General features: G+C 47.4%; 1 protein-coding gene across 1 annotated transcript in view; it reads left to right on the top strand.

Annotated features, from left to right (window-relative positions):
* The window catches only part of LOC135901467 (uncharacterized), a 129,809-nt gene that overhangs the window by 46,189 nt on the left and 61,725 nt on the right, over positions 1-21,895 (top strand). The window contains exons 7-9 of the mRNA XM_065431277.2: positions 9,974-10,084; positions 17,460-17,701; positions 20,297-20,375. Coding sequence (XP_065287349.1) covers positions 9,974-10,084; positions 17,460-17,701; positions 20,297-20,375 — 432 coding nt within the window. The remainder of the gene's footprint in view (positions 1-9,973; positions 10,085-17,459; positions 17,702-20,296; positions 20,376-21,895) is intronic.

The raw sequence follows: 21,895 nt of genomic DNA, 5'->3' as shown, positions 1-21,895 counted from the left end.
TTCTTGCATTGACGGACAGTGTACGTGACACGATTTATTCAAACTCCAAGGCCGCTGTAAGGGCCTTTCAGATGGGAATGGTGGCTCCCCAGGCCCTACGTATAATCAAAATTGCTAAAGACCTCAACCTAACTAATTGGCCTGGTTCCCTGCGCACCTTGGAACCGTTGAAGATTCCTCGCACAAGCCCAACGAGGAGGCGCACTCGGCTGCACGAGGTTTTACTGACCGTGCGCAGGGTAACGCGTCCTCTCCCGCGCGGCCCGAGCCTCTCTGCTCGTACTACGAGATCTGCAAGCATAATTATCAATCAAGACGACTCCTGCTTTGCCCCACTCCTCGCTGTGCAGGGCCCAGGCAGTGATTCTCATACTTCTACAAAGAAGCACTGACCCTAACCCCGCGGCACTGCACGCAATGTACCCCGAACGGTTCCCAAGCCCCGACTGCCCCCTGTGTGGTGGTTATGCGGACTTCAAACATGGCCTGTGGGGCTGTGCCACTGCCAGTCCCATTTTCACCCAATAGGAAATGATGAAGCTCGTTAGGGCCCTGGACCAGACCTCAAAAATCCTGGCAGTCCAGAAGGCCCGCGAGAGGGCCGTCAGGTTTCACCTGATGTTCCCCGAGTGGGCCTAGTCAGGTGACGTTCAGTTTACTCGCGTCTATTGTGGACCGAATAAAGTTGTCTCACTCACTCACTCACTCACTCACTCACTCACTCACTCACTCACTCACTCACTCACTCACTCACTCACTCACTCACTCACTCACTCACTCACTCACTCACTCACTCACCCACTCAGTCACTCACTCACTCACTCACTCACTCACTCACTCACTCACTCACTCACTTGCTCACTCACTCACTCACTCACTTACTCACTCACTCACTCACACAGCGCATCTGTTCAGGACTACTTTCCACACTATCGTGTCCACGTGTAGAAAACAATCCCGAAGCTGCTGCAATGTAAGGCCAACACGCGCCGGAGGTGACGCAGGCGTTAAGCACTCCCCACGTGGGTCGATCTGCTTCGCCTCCGCCGCGTGTCGGCCCGGCATTGCATTAACGTCGGCATTGTTTGTCTACACATGGGCACTAACCTGGGGGAACTAGCCCTTAACAGCTTCGACGTGAAGCTAACGAAATGGATTTAAATAATGTTCGCGGTCGGAGAAAGTGCCACGAACTTTTCAAGTAAGATTCCGTACGCGCAAAAGCAACTGCGTCACACGGCTGAGTTGGTTTTCGGTAACTGCGTCACAACGCCAGGCGCGGTGACCGCGCCCAAAAACTACCAAAATTAGTTACAGTTATGTGGGACCAATAGCAAGCGTCACAAACATTTCCCAGTACGAGTCGGTAATTAAATATAACCGCACCTGGACGGCTGACCTGTTTTTCCCCTATCTGCGTCACAAGTCTAGGTTCCGTGCCGTAAGCCTTGTTAAACAAAATTTATCACCTTGCCTTAGTTCAATAGTGCAATGGTGCCCTGTCAAAGTGCAGAAGGAACCCAAGAATGCGCCGGGAGCCCAATAAACCAGGCCACATGCAAAAGAAAAAAAAAAGAGAGACGGATCGCCGAACAGGCGAACTTCACAAGCGCAGCCGGCCTCGCTCGCTTCGGTAGAGCGTCGGCGCATGACGCATGCATCTGGATTGTCTAGCCTGCTATTAGCTTGTTGCAGGCACGTACCCAGGATTTTTTTTCGGGGGGGGGGCCCACCACCTTCATCATCATCATCATCATCATGTTTTATGTCCACAGCAGGACGAAGGCCTCTCCCTGCGATCTCCAATTACCCCTGTCCTGCGCCAACCAATTTTCTAATTTCCTAATTCCTAATTTCATCGCTCCACCTAGTGTTTTGTCGTCCGCGATTGCGTTTCCCTTCTCTTGGTACCCATTCTGTAAGCCTAATGGTCCAACGGTTATCTAACCGGCGCATTACATGACCTGCCCAGCTACATTTTTTCCTCTTGATGTCAATTAGAATATCGTCTATACCCGTTCGCTCTTTGATCCAAACCACTCTCTTTCTCTCTTAACGTTATGCCTAGCATTCTTCGTTCGATCGCTCTTTGCGTGGTCCTTAACTTGCCCTAAAGTCTCTGCCCCATATGCACTGCATTGCATTGAAAATGCATTGGCACTGGACATATTGCACTGGCAAAATGCACTGATTGCACACTTTACTTTTCAATAATAATGGTAAGTTTCCAGTCAGGAGCTGGCAATGTCTGCCGTATGCGATCCAACCTATTTTTATTCTTCAATTTCCTTCTCATGATCAGGGCTCCCTCTGATTAATTGACCTAGGTAAACGTACTCCTTCACAGTCTCTAGTGGCCGACTGGCCATCCTGATCTCTTGTTCCTTAGCTTGGCTATTTATCATTATCTTCATCTTCTGCATAACAATATTCAACCCCACTCTTACACTCTCTCTGTTAAGGTCTACAATCATTTGTTGTAACTCGTCTGCATTGTTGTTGAATAGAACAATGTCATCGGCAAACCGAAGGTTGATGAGATATTTGCCGTCGATCTTTACTCCTAAGCCTTCCCAGTTTAATAGCTTGAATTCTTCTAAGCACGCAGAAAATAGCTTTGGAGAAATTGTGTCTCCCTGTCTGACCCCTTTCTCTATAGATGTCTCCCTGCTTTTCATGTGTAGAATTAAGGTAGCTGTAGAACCTCGTAGATATTCTAACGCGAAAGACGAGTCACTAAGACGAGAAACTATTTGCAGATTATATTTACAACAACGGTTGCAGCGCTGACCGGTTAGATTCACAGCGCGAGCCCAGTTTGTTCTTTCTCCTCTTTTCTGGAGTGATGGCGCCTACGCGCCTCGTTCAAACAAACAAATACCTCACGCATGTAGCAATATTTTCCCAGCTTTTTACGTAAGCGTTCTGTACTCCTTGATTACATAGTGCCTCTACAATAGCTGGTATCTCTACTGAATCAAATGCCTTTTCGTAATCTATATAAGCCACATAGAGAGGCTTATTGTACTCTGCAGATTTCGCGATAACCTGATGACATGGATGTGATCCATTGTAAAGTATCTCTTCATGAAGCCAGCCTGTTCCCTTGGTTGACAAAATCCGGTGTTAACCTTATTCTGTTGGAGATTATTTTGGTAAATATTTTATATAATACTGGGAGCAAGCTAATGGTCCCATAATTGTTCAATTATTTAACGTCTTCTTTTTTGTGTGGATTAGTATAATGTCTGTATTCGTCCAGTTTTCTGGGACCCTTGCAGTCGATAGACACTTCGTATAAAGAGCGGCCAGTTTTCCAAGCATTATGTCTCCTACATCTTTGATTAAATCGACTGTTATTCCACCTTATCCTCCCGCTCTTCATCGTTTCATGTCTTGTAGAGCCCTTCTGACCTCATCGGTAGTTATAGGAGGGTTTCTGTATCCTGTTCATTACTGTTTCTAAGTGAACCATCGTGACTCCTCTGGGTACTGTATACAGGTCAGATTAGAATTTTTCCGCTACTTTTACTATATCTTCGAGATTGCTGATGATATTATCCTTCTTATCTTTTAGTTTATACATCATGGTTTGTCCTACGCCAGGTTTCTTTTTTACTGATTTCAGGCTGCGTTCATTTTTTACGGCTTCGAATAGCTTCGAATATCAGTTATTTTCGCCTTGTTGATTAGTTATGACAGTTCCGCGAATTGCGTAACGCTGTGCGGCCGCCAGTCCCGTACAACCGCGTAGAGCGCAGGACTCTGCGATTCTAGACGTACTGAGGTTAGAAAAACACCCACATAAGCACAGCAGAGAAGTGGCTACGTGAGGCGGTTCGACCGATAACTGTAGAAGCGTCATTCAAAACAAGTAATTGTTCTCCACTTCCGGCGGCGTTCTCTCTATTTCCTTTTTAAATAGAAAGATGTTCATCCATGAATATTCTCATAAACAACGGTTAACCTTCTTATTATTCGCTTTTGCTTGCAGTTTGGTTGTTGCCTTGGCTCTCTCCCTTAGTTTGCGGCTGTTATATATGCGGCTGTTACTCAGACCAGCTGAGTAACAGCCGCATCCCTCTCCTGGTCCCAGGATCAGCCTAAACAAAGAAGGTTGAACTAACAAAAGCAACAGCTATGCGCGTGATGGTTGAATAGATGGCGACAACTGAACGCATCTCGAGTTAATCGCACGAGTGCGGAATCTACGAGAAAACTGTCCTTCACATTACAAGAGATGCCGATAACTACCACCATCTAAAAGGAGTGAAAAAGGCAGCGTAATGCAGACCGATGAACAGCTGCGAAGTCTCAACATTGATCTGGCGGCGCTTTAGGAATGTGTGAGGAGTGGTGGCGTGAGTGGGTAGGGTGGAGTGGGGGGGGGGGGGGGGTATGCCACTTGATATCGGGGGGGGGGGGGCCCGGGCCCCCCCGGGCCCCCCCCTGGGTACGTGCCTGGCTTGTTGCTAGGTAAGGCAAGAAAAATAAGTCGCAAGCTATAATTTCATTTAAATGCAAAGCTTTTCAGTTTCAGCGGGAAAGAATAAAAAAATAAAACAATATCTGTTAGCTTCACTTCACATTCTTATTTTCCGTTGCTCGCGGTAGCTAACGGACGGCATTATTAGAGAGTTTTAGTATAGCGTAAAACGCTTGCGTTAGCGTTAGCGCGTTCCGCATGCTAAACCTTTGCGGGACGCTATTCGATAGAGCTTTCAGTATAGCGAAAAACAACGAAGGGCCGCAAAACGCAAAACTTCACCGTGCCATCTATAGGTGAGGGTAGTCAAAGCTCTTAAGCTAACTGGTTTGCCATTTGGTTAAGAGTAGTCAAAGCAGCATTTTTTATAGTTTCAGAATAGCGTTTCTCGCCTTACGTACGCTAAAAACGCAAGCCTCTATGCGCCGTCTGGTGCCTCGTGACAAACGAATCCAAGCCAAGACAATCCATTAGGAACCATTTTGTTGTTGCTATGCGGACGCGTCTCGTCAGGCCTACGGACGCCATAATCGCCAAACGATTTTAGAAATTAGATGCGCTCATAACTAGCGTTTCTGGTGAGTTAATAGGAAAAAGCTACCTTCAATAGTACTGGCGATCAAAGAGAGTATGTGAGTAGCCATCACGAGATGTCACGGTGAAGCAAAAGACATGGGTGCCGCCATGTTTGACAACACTATTTCTTAGAGTGCGTGCTTTGCGGTCGTTAGCGTCTCCCGCTAAATTCCGAAAATCGCTGAGGCACGCTATGCGCAAAGCTGCTATAGCGTTCTGCGCGTGCGCAGTGTGGCCCCGCTATATTTTAGCGTGGTGCCACTTACACTATAATAAAACTGTCTCATACTAGCGCGACGCATTTCCTGTTGCCAGTTTTTGACGAGTGCCCCCTCTTATCGAATTTGTTTCTCTGTGACTTAGCCTTGATTTCAATGGACTTCTCGGGAAGAGGACCATACTCCAGTAGTAATCCTTACAGCCTGCGGCTAGCTCGCTGGTCCGTGGCCACGTGGTCATTTTCTTCGCGGTTCGGGCTTGGCTCACGGCTTTGCCGAGGCGTCAGGTACATCAACGCAGAGCACCTCCTCCATATGCCATGTTGTAGTGCCAGTCAAAAACACAGGGGCAAACGGTGAATGATGAAACTGACTGTTTATTGGGCGAACCTGTACCCACAAGAGCAAGCGACAACCCGCCGTGGTTGCTCAGTGGCCATGGTGTTGGGCTGCTGAGCACGAGGTCGCGGGATCGAATCCCGGCTAAGGCGGCCGCATTTCAATGGGGGCGAAATGCGAAAACATCCCGTGTACTTAGATTCAGGTGCACGTTAAAGAACCCCAGGTGGTCGAAATTTCCGGAGTCCCTCACCACGGCGTGCCTCATAATCAGAAAGTGGTTTTAGCACGTAAAACCCCATAATAAAAAAAATTTAAGAGCAAGCGACACTCGAAGCACAATGATAGCGGCGAGCACAGTTGTGCTCATCTGCGGGTCAAGCGCGTCGGCTTTTGTAGTACATGTCTCGTCGAAGGTCCCAGGGTAATCGCTGGTGCCCGCGTGCATTCCAGAAACTGGTACACAGTTCGTATCGCGCGTACAATCTGATTATACAATCTTCGGCAATGGCATACACAACACATCGAACGAACGATAACGCTCGAGCAAGCTCCAAATCATGCAAGCTAGCAGGTCTTGCGCTGAGCGATAACACTAATGGTATCTTCGACTGGTCGCCTGTATGCCCCGAAGCAGAGTCGGGTAGATCGGTCGTTTCCCGAGCTCAAAGGTAGGGGACAAGCGCGCGAGCCGAACGTGCGACTCGCTTTCGGAGGAGGAAATTGCTGATGCGAAACCACGTGACTACTGCCAACGTCCGATGTTTCGCCTATCTACAGAACACTGTAGCGTCTCCAAAGCTCCCGGCGCTGCCGGAGAAACCGGTGGACGTGCCGTCATAGAGAAAGAAATTTCTCTATGGTGCCGTCGGGACGAGCGTTCGTCGAGACGCCGGCATGCAGTGGCCTAGGTTGCCAAGGTTACGGTGGGCCGTCGCCAATAGCAGTGGCGCTGCGATGACGTTTCAATCTCGATGACTGCTCCGACGACAGGGCTCAGAGCGCCTCAGAGCGCTCCAAGATAGAGGAGAGCAATCGAGAAGAACCAGCCGAACGCAGGGCGGGCACCCTCTTTCAACCAGCCGAAGACAACGCCGCTCGCGAGAGCGCTCCAAAGTGCTCAGCAACGACCAGCCGAAGATAGCATAAGTGTTAGCGGGTGGAAGGCTTTCCTGGAGAAAAAGATAAATACACATGTCATTATGGCTTAAGAATATACCTAATATATTGTATAATTGGGCGCAGCTATTTATTGAATTGTAATCTCACTTGGAAATGTAGATTTAGTAACCCAACATGACTACAAACAACCACAGGAGACTAGCAGTATCCTTTGTAATACTCTATCTTTAATGTTTCATTCAAGTTATGCGAAACAGCTGGTATACGCGCATGGCAGCGATGCGCATGCACTGACCCCAACATTGATGGCGCGCACAGTACAAGTGGAGTCTAGGACGCGGCGCCTATTTAGGACCTATTTATTTGCTATATCGCGCGAATTTGACCAACGCAGCATGTGCGGTACCACGAGATGTGGATAGAAAAAAAAACACACTTGCCTTGCCTGTGTATGTCATTTTCATTGCTCACACCTAAATGGGATACTAACGGCCAATTTTAAGACACCCAACAGTGATTTATTATTTGTCCAATCGGCACGCGGCTTGACTTCGGCAAAAATACCGACATTTTCTGCGGCGCGTAAATGACGTAAACAAATTGGCGTCACCACTGCAAAAAAAGATGTAATAGCTGCTGCCATGACGTGCAGCACGTTCCCTTAATAATTTGTAAACTGCACTAAGCTATAGCCCTATAATCCTTATCTAATTGAGTGCATTTGGATATGATAGCGCAATTTTGACAACACAAGAGTACACTAATTTAGAAGGGCCCGCTGGTAACTCGCCTTCACACCGGCCTTTGCCTTTATTTATTCTATTTTAATGTGAAACAATGTGAAATAATGTGAAAGCAATAGAACGATTTTTCACGCTGGTATATAGAGCAGCCTAAAGAGGGCCTGAAACGTCTTTTTCTCTGTCTTTTCTTTTTTTCTTGAGTAACCTGCCGGAACAAATCTGAGCCCTTTAGTGAATACATTCGCGAAGAAATTGTGGAAATGTATCGGTGATGAACGCAGATGTGATTAGCGCAATGACTACTTTCCCCATTACCCCTGAACTCCTTGTCTCCTATGAGCCAGGATTTCGCCGACAGCAGTGGCCAACCTATTTTACGTTTCATTTTTCTTTTCTTTCAGTGGTGTGTTAGCGCCAAGCTCTCAAGGTGGGCATCTGAAAAAAGAAAAAAAAGAGAAAAAAAGAACACGTGCGCTTGAGTGACAAACGACGGTGAATAACAATCAGGACCTTACTATTAGCGATTGGGCTTCGTAAAACAAGGTATCCCAAGGTATCCCGTATTGGATTCCATATTCGAAGTTGAATTTTTTTGACCATTACTAGTCGGTTAGAAAATTTCGCTGTTTGAATGCCCCCTAATTTTTAGCCATAAAGGGAAGCTGAAGAGTTTTGCAGAAAAAAAAATGAGTGAAGAGATGTACGTAATGGTTTTCAACCCTCCGAGTTCGAATATCGCATCGAAATTGAGCGAAAGGAAACGCGAACAGATTATATTTCGACGAAAACTGCTGCAGCAGACGCGGGGCAGCTCGCGCGCCTCGTTTCCGCCTTTGATTCGTCGGGCGCCTCGTGACGTCAACAATGGTGTTCATCCGGACCGACCGCTACCGCCACACATCAAGCACGGTGCAAGGTGGTTTGACGCTGTGGTTTGGTGAGACGGTAATGGTAAATTTCGAGAGCTTGCGTTTCTCTGAGGAGTTCGGCGTTGCTCCCTACATGTACCTAGCCGGCCTCTACAAGAAGCAAAAGATGCTGGTAGCAAGCAGTGCTTTCGACGCGAACGAAAGCGAAGTGTTAGCATCTCCTTGTGTTAGAAATGTTCTTTGGCGAGTATGTTTTTTGCAAAGCTGTATTCAGCGATCCAGTGAGTTCCTTTCTGGGCAAACAACTGTACCGTTATGTTCCTGCATGCCTTCTCGTGGAACGTAAGCAGTGTTGCGATCGTCGGCATTTGTGTGCTGCCCCACAGCTGTCGGCAATCTACACGGATGGTTTACATGCGGGAAAATTTTCACCGGCTCTTGTACCACGTGTAGTGACCTTCATCAGAGGACCACCCGCATGCTACTCGTACCCGGAGCCGTAAAGGCGGCGAATTCCGTCGGCTACATGGGAGAGCGAGTTTCCCTCTGTGGGCGAGGGGGAGCGCAGCGTCCTGGCGTACGCCAGCCTTCAAACACATTCAAACTTTACACTTGAACTGCGTTGTGGTAGCTGCATGTAGGCTGTTTAACTACACCCGTGCGAATAGAAAATTTACGGCGGTTTGCGACGAAACCTGCGTCAAGGGTGGGAGATAAACATGTATACCTTCCATTCAGTGGGCTAACACGAAGGAACTAACAGGAAATCAAAACCCAGGTTTGGACGAGTTCGTGTATACATAAGGTCTCGCAAGACCACTTACCATCTGTCCGCCAACACCCATCCCGCCTTTGTGCGTTTGTTTCCCCAACCTTTTCGCGCTGCGTTTAGAAAGCCTGCCGGCAGAAAGTCGTGCACTCACTCATTCACGCATTATTGATAAACTGTGGTAGTAATCGTCGTCACGGAAGTGGTTACAGCACAGTACTGGTCTTCCTGAGCGCTTGAAATTCTTTCGATTCACAGCAGCCTCCCACTTAGCTACAAGCTTCTTGTCTTGCGGGAAGCAATGGAACATCGGAACACCGTCGCGGCCGCTGGTGTTCGTGCAACCGTAGGCTGCACAGAACGCCGCCATGATCGGCCCATCACTTCAATTGATGGTGCGCAATTGAACTACCATTCTACATACACACAAACAAAGGAATGCAGAGTCTAGCGAAGCAGATTATGACGGCACGCACGCATACACAAGCGCGGTCAGGCACGGTTGCGGAGGCTGTGAAAAAACGGAACACCAGTGCTGACGTCACTACGCCGTGGTTTCCGGTCTCCGCCCGCATCGTCAGCGTCAGCAGCAGCGGGTGGCGCTCGACGGGGGGCGGAGCAACAGTGCAATTTTACCCGTGATTACGTCGCTCCTAAGTGAAAAATCCCACCCGAAATTTTACCTGCGTGGTTTATGAGGTTCCCGCATCCGTATATGAGCGTCTTATTGAATTCGACAAACTCTTCAGCTTCCCTTCAAATGCAGTAGCAACGCTTCGCCCAGAAGCAAATGCTCGATAAGCTTGTAGTATTGGTATCAAACACCCCTGCTTGCTTTTGCTCTGTTTCAGCTTCTGAAGTGTACCTTAGCGTCGTCGATCCAACTGGAATGAATTGGTGGCAATCCTTTATCAGCCTATGGAACCTTGAGGAAATTTCTGCGGTGAGCGGGATACCGGCAGGTGGGTATGATTGGTTCACGATATGGAAAACGTTAACATAGACAGCATTTGTGAGCATACGTAAATACGTCTACCACTAAAAATGTTCTCCAGATGCAAAGGAAAGATGCGAAGAGAGAAAGAAAACAAAGCAAATGTTAATTCGCAGCGTACGCTAATAATAATTCGTCACACAAGTTATCAAATGATAATTACCAAAATGATAATTACCGTAACTTGTTTGAAGACATCTGGACACACTAAAGGAGTTCACACTCTCCGCTGAAAAGTTAGTTTAGGAAGACTCAGAATCCTGACGACTCAAAAAAAAAAGAAACGTAATCTAAGCAACGTACAGGGTCCGTCCTGAAAGTAATGTCAGCAGGGCCATTAAAAATCATTTATTGAATTTATTGATACAAGTGTGTTAAATCTTCGAAATGCTCCCTGTTTTGCGCCGATACATCGGCTCCAGCGAGACTTCCGGCTCTCGAGTTCGTTGCGACAGTCCTCCTCCGGAATGGCCTATAATGCTGCGGTGCAAGCTGCTTTGATCCCGTCCACTCTCCCAAAATGCTTGCCTTTCAGGGGTGTCTTGAGGCGTGGAAACAGAAAACAGGCGAGGGGAGCCAAGTCTGGGCTGTAAGGGGGTTGGGGAATTGTTGGCACCCCTGCTTTAACCAGGTAGTCGATGACGATGAAGGCATTGTGGGCCGGTGCATTATCGGGGTGCAACTTTCAGTTATCAGCGATGTCCAGTTGGATGTGTTGAAAACTGCTTTTCAGTCTTTTGAGGACTTCCACATAAAATTTGGAGTTCACAGCGGTTCCAGGTTCTACACACTCGTGATGAACCAGTCTGTGGATGTCAAAAAAAAAAAAACGATCAGCATGATCTTGATTTTTGATTTGCTCATCCTGGCTTTCTTCTGGTGAGGGGACGAGTGCGTGTGCCCTCCGATGATTGCCTTTTGGTCTCTGGGTCGTATTCAGACACCCAAGTCTCGTCACCTGTAATGACGTTGTCTAAAAATTTTCGATCACATTTGCACATGTCGAGGTTTTCTTGGCACGTTTCAACACGACGTGACTTTTGGTCGTCAGCGAGCACTTCTGGAACAGTTTTTGTGCACACCTTCCGCATGCAGATATCGTTCATGAATTTGAGTTTTCGGAATGTTTAACATGTCGGCCATTAAACCAACGCTTAGTCGTCGGTCTGAGTTTAACCGTTCGCTTAGCTGCGTCACATTGTCAGCCGTGGTGGTCGTAGATGGCCGTCCGGCACGGTCCTCGTCGTCGACCTTCCAAAAAGGCCCTGTGCCACCCAAACACTTGCCGATCTGACAGGGCGTGTTCTTTGTAAGCAGTCTTGAGCAAAGTAACAGTTTTTGGAGCGGTCTTGCCAAGTTTCGTGCAAAACTTGATCGCAAATCTCTGTTCTAATGAGCGCTGCATTTTCACTTGCACAAGAATAAAAAACAGCCCTCACGCGTACAGGCCGGTCCTACACTCTCCAATGCTCGGAGCACACTGACGATGTAACACTGCTTAGCTTGATTTCCGCACTACCAGTTTCAACCGGTGAGACCGCACTTCGACGTACATTCGCGTCAGAATACGTTCACTGACATTACTTTCCGGACAGACCCTGTATATTCTGGAACCTTGCTCGGTACATTTTTTTCCAAATTTGCTGTCACTCCTAAACTTCTAAGAGTATGGCCTGACTGTTGTGTGGCATTTGTTGCTCGATTATTCTATTTAGAAGGTTCCCAAGTAAAGGTCGCCGAGCTCGAGCAAACTTTAGCGACTTCTAAGGACAGAACAATATTGCTCAGCAAACAGTGTGGTTTTGTCGTTAAACCGATTCCTTTTCATAGTTGAATTCAGTTTTCACATATCTGGGCAGCAGGTTCGTTACAAGGCACAAAATTTCAGTTAGGCTTCGACGGGCGGGTAATGAATTTAACGGCGCACGCGAAAAATCGCACCTTCCGCACGTCACCGCAGATTGGAAGTTTTGCGAGTCATTGCGCGCAGCAATGACGTGTGCGGACGATGTGCTCGCGTTTGATTTTTCCGGCAGACGTTTTTTTTCAACAAAATTTGATTCGGAAATATACAGCAGATTGTTTTTCGCTGAATATAACTGGTGCGCTGTGCAGCGAACCGCGTGCTTGCCTGTGCGGGCAGGCGTCCCCTTTTTTCAGGATTTATCCAACAACGCTGCGCACCTTTCATTGAAATAACCACCATAAGATCGTTTTGCGACCTCGGGACACGCGTACTATCGAGCTCGATATGAAGTGCGACACGCGAGGCCTGGGTGCGGCGACGCTGTTGAGAAAAAGAAAAGTGGAGAGGATGTCGCCATTGGAGCAATGCACATATCCTGTGCTCTCCGTCACCTGCTTTCTTCTGGCAGCGATTATACACTGGCCCACCGAGTCCCCATCGCTCCAACGTGGTTAGAAAAAAAAAAGAGCGAGAGAAAAGATGGAGATAAACAAGAGTTCCGAAGCTAGCGCCATGACGAGAGACAGGGAGATAAGACATTTTTATTGAAAGTGCCTGCTGGGTTCAAAAGGGGAACGGTGGCGCTGTGAGGCTTGTCCCGTAAAGCTGCCTTCTCCACAACTTTTTTCCTTTAGAGCGTAGCTGCAGCTACCGCTCGCATGTCGCAGCTCATATTGAGCTCGATAGTGTATACAGCGAAAAATAAATTTGTTTCCACAGCGTTCAGTAAGGCTGCAAGTTTAGCAGATTATGCGCGAGTAACCAACAGCAATCGTCTCGTGAATTTGCCAGCCCGCTTCTTAAACGAAAGTACCACGCGGCGAGAAATAGGGAATGCGAGTAAGTATATTTAGCTTTGCATAATATGTGACACGTTACCGTAATGCGTTAGGCCTAATTTGCATGCGTGTCTCGTACCGCTTACCACCGCGTAGTTTGCATGAGTGCCTAACGACGTGACAGCGCCTATAGACCAGCCCAGACTGCCGGATGGTATTATTAACATCTCTCGGTTTTGGTTTTAGCGCGCGCGTTTTGAATGCCAGTTGGTACACGCCACGGCGGCTTCGCTGATCGGCGCGCCATTTTTTTTTCGCTTCTACTGCTGAACTACGCATGGCCTTGGCGCGGAATCGTTTTATTATTCAGTAAAAATTATTGCGAACGATCTCTCCAAGCCTGCACCGAATCTGTGTCACGTGCAATTTCATAAAGAAAACGCAAGGCGTCTTCTTAAATGATGAAATGTTCATTTTGCTCTATATAAATACTCGTTCCGGGCTTCTTGTGCTTTCATCCAAAGTTGTGGCACCAGGTAAGCAGCAGTCGTTGCCATACAAAGCTCCACCGGATGTCATCAGCTGAAAAAAAGTTAATTACAAGCACGTATCATTTTGGTATACAGTAAAAGCTCGTTAATTCGAACTCGTGGGGGACTGAAAAATTGTTCGAATTAAGCGGAGTTTGAATTAACGAGCGGGCGGCAAAAAAAAAAAAAGATGGCCATTGCATTTGGCTGCTAGGGCCGAAGCCAAAATAGCCATATCTGGGATCGTCATCGAGGAATACGCACTTCATACGTCGCATTTCACTTCATACGTCGCATTTTGCATGAGCAAGCTCATGCAAAATGCGACAAGACTACTCGTGCATTCCACCTATCGCAGCCGCCGCAGCGCAACGAAAACCTGAAACGGCTTGCTCCGGAGCATCGGCGGCGGCGGCGCCCGCGCGTCAGAGAAAACCTGCTACGGCATGCGCCGGAGAGTGGTGTGCAGCGAGCGATGAGCGAGCGCGGCTTCGGCCGCTTATCTGTTTTTTCTGCCAGCGTCCGCTGCGGCGTACGCGGTTGTTGCGACGCGCGTCTTTTCTTTTCTTTCTTTCCTCTTATCTTTGAACTCTCCTCTATCTGCACGCGGCAGCGGTGATGGCTCGGCCTGAGCCAATCGGCAGGCCCGTGCACTTTCCTTTTCATCCTTCCCTCAGTCGTAACAACAACAACGCCGGAAGCTCCAGCAAGGAAATTGGCGGCTCGCCTCGTGCGTGCAAAAATGCGCGCTGGCTTATTTATTCTCGTCGCTGTGCATATTAAAAAAAAATTTCAATGCATTGTACTCGTTACGAGGCGACTTCTATTTACGAGAAGCAATGTCGGCTGCCGGCTCCTAGTTCGAATTAACCGACGTGAGTACCGGTACGTTCGAATTATCGGGCGTTCCGGCCCATTGATATACATAGGGCTTTGCAGGGACCCGGGCATCAGTTCGAATTAACCGGCGGTTCGAATTAAGCGATTTCGAATTAACGAGCTTTTACTGTATTGACCCAGCAGGAATATTGCGTGTAGAGACGAAACGTGCGTAAGTGGTGAATGAGCGGCATTACAGATAAGTTCACTTTTACGTACGTTTCGTAGCAAATAGACTCCTCCCAAACAATGCCGTAAAATCAAGAACACATCCGATTTTCAAGCATCCCTCCCTTACCGGGCATTATTTCCTGCACTTTAAGAGCACAAATACACGGGTGACTGCGCGTTTCCAGAACAACTTGGCCTCAGTCGACGCGATGGTACGCCAAATACACAGAGCTGCCTACAACACAGGCTCTCAGCCAGACCATGTTACACGCTCGCAAAATGCCTTCTAGTCGCACTCAAGACAGATTCGTGGGTGCCAAGCCTGTTTTCAGTCGCTCAGAAGACAGCAATATGAAGTTCTTGAGCTCCTCGTTGTTATCTTTAACGCGTCCTGCTGGCGCAAGCAACACACTCCCGTGTTATCACTCTCGTCAACCGCTCGTCGCGTTTTCGACAAGCGTGAGTACCGAAATAAGGTATATGTTGTTGCAGGGCGATAAAAAGCGTCACAAACCTGTACCACTAAAATTCAGTACAAGCAAAACTAACTCAACACGGCCGGTTTGCTTTTTTGCTAACAGCTTCACAACACCAGGCGCGGCGAGCATGCCTCAAAAGCATCCGAAAAAGTTACGAAATGAATTACAATAATTTTTTGGGTCAGAGAATGCGTCACAAACTTCTCCCAGTAAGATTCAGTACACGCGAAACTAACTGCGGCACGCAGCCGAACTACTTTTCGCGAACTGCACCGCTACGCCGAGCGCGGCCACTGTGCTTGAAAAGTGCCCCAAAAAGTTGCGAAATCAGTTACTATAATGTCTGGCGTCAGAGAAAGCGTCAAAACTTGTCCCGGCAAGATTCAGTACACGCGAAACCGCGTCACACGGCCGAGATGCTTTTCGGCACAAAGCCAGGTGCGGCGAGCGTGCCCAAAAGCTACCGAAATAGGTTATAATAATACTTGCATGGGCTCATAGAAAGCGTTGCAAACATCTCCCAGTACGAGTAGTTACCTCAATTTAACTACGCTTGGACGCGAAGCTGTTTTTCGATAACTGCGCCACTATATAGGTTCAGTTTTGTGCAGTAAGCCTAAATGTGCTTGAAGTGCGTCAGAGACTGTCAAACAAAATTCCTCACCTTGCTGTAGTCCAGTACTGCAGCGCTGCCGTGTCGAAATGCGGACGGAACACAAGGGAACGCCGAGAGCCCCCCTCCCCTCCAAAAAAAACAAAACAAAAAAAAACATGGGCTACATCGAAAACAGAAGGGACGTCGCCGAGCACGCGAGCTTCGCATGCGCTGCCGGCCTCGCTCGCTCCTGTGGCATGTCTGGCGCATGACGTATGCACGCGCGTCTGGCGGGCCGCTAGCTTGCTGCTAGGCAACGCAAGAAAAATAAGTCGCAAAGTACAAGTTCATTTACACGCAAAACTATTTTAGTTTAGTGGGAAAGAATAAAAATATAAAACGTTGTCTGTAAGTTCATTTCACATTCTTTTTTCTGATGCTCGCGTACGGATGGAGTTGAAACTAGGCGTGACGTGTTTCCTGTTGTCAGTTTTTGAAGAGTGTCCCATTTCGTTGAATTTCTTTCTCTATGATGCGGCCTTCATAATTGCTTTCTGGCCTCGTAGCAGCAAATAAACAGTAAAATCAGCCACAGCTGAGTCACATCTCACGCTGCATGATGAGAAAATATTAGCGATATTTTCTCCTTATTACCGAGTTGAGCGCTTTATTTTGACGCTGCTAGGTCTGGTGAGACGGCACCGAGCCGGGAAATTGTGTTTTCCGCCTCTATAGTAGAGAGACGAGTAGTACGTGGAAAGAGGGCGCATGCACAGTACTCATAACGTAGCACGTATCAGAACTTCAACTAACTTCAACGCGATGATCATTTCAGCAAACGAGGGAGTGCTATGCGTGTTATTGGTGAGACGCGTTTACGCGGTCACCCCTGAGCATCTCAGCGACGAAGTGGATGCCGTGACGGCCGAAGCTAAACCTGCATAGAAAGTCTCCATCGCCCAGAAGGTCTAACGGATGAATACAGCACCGAAAGAAGCACTGGCATTCCCGGTTCAGGGCAAATCTAACGAATGCGCGCAGATAAAGCAACAGCGGCAGCAATCTTGACAAGTTGCGACTCTGTTATAGTTGACGCACTTGGGTCAGAAAAGTAGGACGAGAATTCCCCGTTGGTAAAGTTTGCCCCGTGGAGGTGGGCGTTTGCTTTCGCTTTGCCTCCCTTGCGAATGAGCGAGCAAGTCCCACAAGGGTTGCTCTGAATGCTCGGCCGCACCCGTCTACCGGAGCTGCTGGACGCAACGCGGCACCAGCTTGGGATCCTGAAGTACCTTATTTAGCGATTGGTAGGTTTAACTTACAGTAAATGGTTTCGTGCAAGTGCCCCCTCCCACCCCCCTTCCTCCCCCCGCGAGCTGCTTTTTTCAGACGACCGCTACGTGTGTTGCTTTCGCTTTCACGACATGAACGAACCGTGAGTACAGCGTCAGAGCCGTTGGTGTTCACGGGTGACAGCCAGCCTTCGCGAAATTGGGCCTGCTTAAGAGCGTGCTTGGCGCTGTGAAAAAGAAGGTCACGCTCCAAGACGCCGCTGCTGCCAGCGCTAGTCACACAAATTCTCGCGAAGTTCGAACAAACTGCGAAGGTGAGCGTACGGGAATATGTGGGCGCTCGCTGCTGTATTCAATAACGGGTGTTGCACTGATGATCGGGAGGTCGCAGGTTGAAACCAGGCCACGGCGGCGGCCACGTTTTGACGGGGGCGAAAATGCTAGAACGATGGTGCGCTATGCGTTGGATACCAATTAAATTAGCTCAGGTGATTAAAAAAAATCTAAGCATTCCACTATACAGCATTTCTCATAACCCACTTTGCTGTTACGCTACTTTAAACGCCAGCAACTTCAATAATTACTTCATTCGCCCACCAAACACGTGAATATTGGGCAAATGGAACCACCTGAGGAACCACGGGTGTCTTTCCAGAAACCTGGCTGGCAGGCATCCGGAAACACGCGCTCGTCGAATACGACGCTTCGGACGGAATCGCAACCGGGACCTCGCACCTGCTTGTCGCTGGTTTCGTGCTGCGCCCGGAGAAGCGGTTCGCGATGCGGAAGCTCATCGCCTGGCACCTGCTGCGCTCCCTCGTCGCCCCCAAGGATCTCTGCCTCAACGCCTACAACGCGGCGATCGCCAGTCGCAGCAGCAACAATAGCCCACGAGTCGTAAGTTCTGCGAAAACGTTCAACATAGCGAAACCATGCAAACACAAATTGCAAGGAGACATAGCCGAGACGAGAGGGAGCAACCACTATATAGTGACTGCTCCGGCGCAGAACGCATGTCCCGCTGCACACACTTGCGAAATTTTCATCAGAAGTTTATTTCAACTTCTCTAGAAATATCTTCAAATACTGTATTGTGTGTAAATTGAACTTCCACGAGAATAAACAAATTGGGAATCGCATTTTCATGAAGAATCTCTTTTTGTATAGCCACTAAACGCCTGTTGAATCTATCGAAAAGCCTGGCAGGCTAGCCTCACTAAAATATATAGCCGTGGCACTTGGCATGGTTTTTAATGCAAAATCTTTTTTGGTATACACAAGCAAGACCTGTTGAATCAATCTAAAGGACTTGTCGGCTAGCCTCATTAAAAAATAGCCGTGGCACTTGTTCTGCTTAGAGAGAAACGGCCATGTCCCATGTGTTCGACCTTAAATAATTTCCGTAATGTCGTCAAAACCAGAAAAAAGAAAACTCGGCAGCAGTTTGTTTTTATATTCAGATTAATACCCGGCCCCCGGCAGCACTTTTACATAGAAACACATCCTACAAAAACAACAGCGCAACCCCGGCGCCCAGGACAGATACGCACGGCATATTAGCATACAAGCACTGCTCGCGCTCCCTTACACCTAAGACCTTTCAACCGACTTTTATAGCCGCGGTGTTTCGACCTACAATGTAGTGCACATAGAGTCATGTCTGTTCTCCCCAAAGAAACAATAAATGTTGGCAGCATGCTTGTATGTTCATAGTAATCTATAATTATGGCAATTATGTAAGTTGGTTAATTATAGTAATTATAGCAGTTATAGCGCATCATCATAGCGAATTCCTCTCATTTGAGGACTAGCAAATCGAATGGCTTTCGATTTTCCCGTTTTGGAAGCGTTCAACATTTTGTCCAGAAAAGTGTGTTGGGTGTGATGCAATCGATGCTCTGTTATTGCTAGTCACTTGAATGTGTATCGACTGATTCAGGTAACGCTTTCTTAACTTTAGCCAATTAAATGCGTATCGAGTACGAGTCAACTGATGATTTCTTACCTAAGGCAACTGAATCTCTACCGAGCGTACTTATTAGAAATTGACGTTGAATTGATTTTCCGCAGACTCAAACTGATGTTTAAGCGTAGTCAATTGAAACTCGATGTACATTCTTCTAAGGGCAGTGCCAGCGCGCTTGCTCACACAGAACGGAGATGGCTCATTCCACGTATACGCGCGGAACATCGGCAATGCGTATTATGGGAGCGGCTGTATATATAGACGCAATTTTAATAAAGAACATGTTGTACTGTTGTAATATACCATTTATTTTTTGTGCGCCTCCATTTTCTGTTTTCACGACAGCTTTGGGCTTAGATGGCTGCCCCTTGCAGAATATCCAAACGAGACGGCGAAGTGGCAGTGCTAGCCCTGCAACAGCGTCCAAATCAATGGCGTTTATGATCCGAATATGTTCCTTTAGTCGAGCATAGGCAAATATACCTGAACAACGGGAATGTCCTCACACGATCAATAATTACTTGACCGTGATACTACAACTCACCATTCAATGACTTTTATGCCAGATTACATATAACCCACTCACATTACCTATCACGCTCTTTAAAAGCAGGTAACGCTGAGCTGTAGGCGTTAGAGTACTGAAATTATTCATACCACGGGTAATTTGCAGTCCTGCGCCATTTGGTAACGGTGTCTAGTACCTGATGTGTTTGAGACTACTGATTGTATTGGTTAGACAGACATGCCTGCAATTTTAAACGTCCACTTCACTTCCCGATATGAGCATAAGACATTTTTAAGGGATTTTGCAATAATGAGTAACCTACACATTGGTTATTTTGTTAAGAATCAGTTGACGCATTTTTCTGACTATGCGGTGCAACTCTTCACAAAATCAGGTATGTTATCCTTTTCGACACATTTGTAAGTGCCGATGTTTAGTAAAAGCTTAACTAGACAACGCTTAGTAAGTACAGGGATTTCTACATGTTGCCAACAGCAATAGATAACGTTTGGATGGTTTCTTTGCGGATAGCAGAATCTGACTGAACAGATTCTAATACAGATAAATTCGACTTCGCCTGCCATCTGCTAGCCGCCTGGTTAGCTTAGATGGTAGAGCGGCTGCCCCGGAAAGGCGGTGGTCCCGGGTTCGAGTCCCAGACCAGGACGAATTTTTCTTCAACTGCGAAGCTTTTCGGTCGAGGAACCCGTATGGGTTTCCTTTGTAGCACTTAGCTACGTTTAGGTGGATGTATCATTTTCCCTTCATAAATTACTTCTCTGCACCTAGCGGGTTTCAGCACAACTATTACGTCCAACATATGCTGCAACATAGCTTTCGTTGTGGTGATTATCTCCCGGAGCAAGATGGGTGTTCGCTGTATTTAGTGCATCTATGATCGTTTCAGAAATATTTCCCGGAACTATTAATTCGATGCTTTCCAATTTTTAAAGGGTTTGTACTCGGTAAAGCTTTTGATCGAGTCAAAAGGGCACTGCGGTCTGCTTCTCTTGCGCAGGTGACCTCGGACACTGTTTGTAAAGAGATGCTCAATTTCACTGGGAATATCGAAGGACATGCCATTTACCTACTTGAAGGTGAGCCGATGTATTCAGTACTCTGACCGACACAATGTGGGGTGCGCCGCAGGAATTTGCGTCCTTCATTTCGTTTTGTGCACCGCACTTACGTTCAGAAAACTGCTTCTTTCGAACGGGCTAAAGGAGGCGACGAGAGACCTCGTATTGGAGTGCGCTTAATTCTTTTTGACTGTGTGGAAATCTTTACTGCCATCTAATGGTAAATACTCGCCCGCGCTGGCGATTGTCCAGTATGGTAGCTAATGTATACAGTTCATTCGATTGATTTGAGTGCCTCTCAGGCAATAATTGGCATAAAGTTTGTAGACAGGGATAACGTGCCTCAGAAAGGCTGGCCAACGTTTCGATAGGATGACTCGTCATCCTTGCCATGTTAGTTTTAAAGGTATAGTGCAGTGACGTCACGTGCGGGTGTTATCGGTGGCGGTTGGTTATAAAGGGAGAGACTTCAGATGTAATGAGCGTTGTCGCATGACGTCTGTGAGCTTCGTTCTCAAGACGAGGGGACAAGAGCGGGAAAGTGGGAAGGCGGGGAGAAAAGAAACGGAATAAAAGGAGAAAAATAAGCCAGGGGGGGGACACCAAGAGAAAAAAAAGAGAAAGAACAAGAAAAAAAAACAAGAAAGAAGGGGGCATGGGAAGGCGTTAGGGAAACGAGAGGTTAGAAAGCATTCAGGGGTGTCGTTGGCGGCATGATATTGTGGCATTAGATGAGCCGGTCAGGTCGTCAGTGCGCGAGTAACACAAAAGACCAAAAAAAAAAGCCTGAGTTGAAAGAGTGACTTGAGTATTATAGCAGCAATGCGTCGAGTAATTTTGAAGTAGTTAAGCTAGTGACAAGGAGTCTGCGGTGCAATGTATGGGGTGACTGGAAGGCAGCCGCATGGTCTTTCAAGGGGCATTAGCCCCAGTCGCGCCACGTAGGGGTCGTTACGGCGGTATCCATAAATGGCGATATCCTAGGTTGAGGCGCCGAAAAAGGCATATTGACGTCTGGGACTTCGGAATGTGTTGGTGAGGGTGTTTCAAAAAATATATTAAAAATGAAAAGAGAGGGGGAACAAAAACAGGAATACCAAATAGGAGGGTGACGTGCGCAGAAGCGGGCGAGAGTAAGTGTACATGGGAAACGGGGGTCGTACAGTTGATATAAACGTAAAAACATGAAAGTGTATAATAAATTGAGTAGTACGCAGGAAAAATATTTTTTCCCGAAATGGAGGAGTAGGTGAGGTTAAGAATTAAGGTTAGCTGGTGGCATAATGTGTTTTGTGTCTTGGTTGATGATATGAGAATTTGAGATTTAAGTTACCGCTTTTAAAGATTCTAAGTTGTCACGTGCCAAATTATTTCCCGTCGGGTGCAGGCAATAAAATTTGTGTATGAGGTATAATTCCATATATTTCCTTTCGCGAGGTGAACGGAAATTTTTTGTAGTATATAGAGCCTTGCTTTGTCAAATATATGACCATGTTCATTAAAGTGTTTGGCTACTGCTTCAGGTAAATTGTGTTTTG

Source organism: Dermacentor albipictus, chromosome 1 (genome assembly GCF_038994185.2).
Source record: "Dermacentor albipictus isolate Rhodes 1998 colony chromosome 1, USDA_Dalb.pri_finalv2, whole genome shotgun sequence".
In the NCBI taxonomy this organism is placed as follows: domain Eukaryota; kingdom Metazoa; phylum Arthropoda; class Arachnida; order Ixodida; family Ixodidae; genus Dermacentor; species Dermacentor albipictus.
Note: the sequence above shows the minus strand (reverse complement) of the source record. Positions and strands in the feature narration are given on the sequence as shown.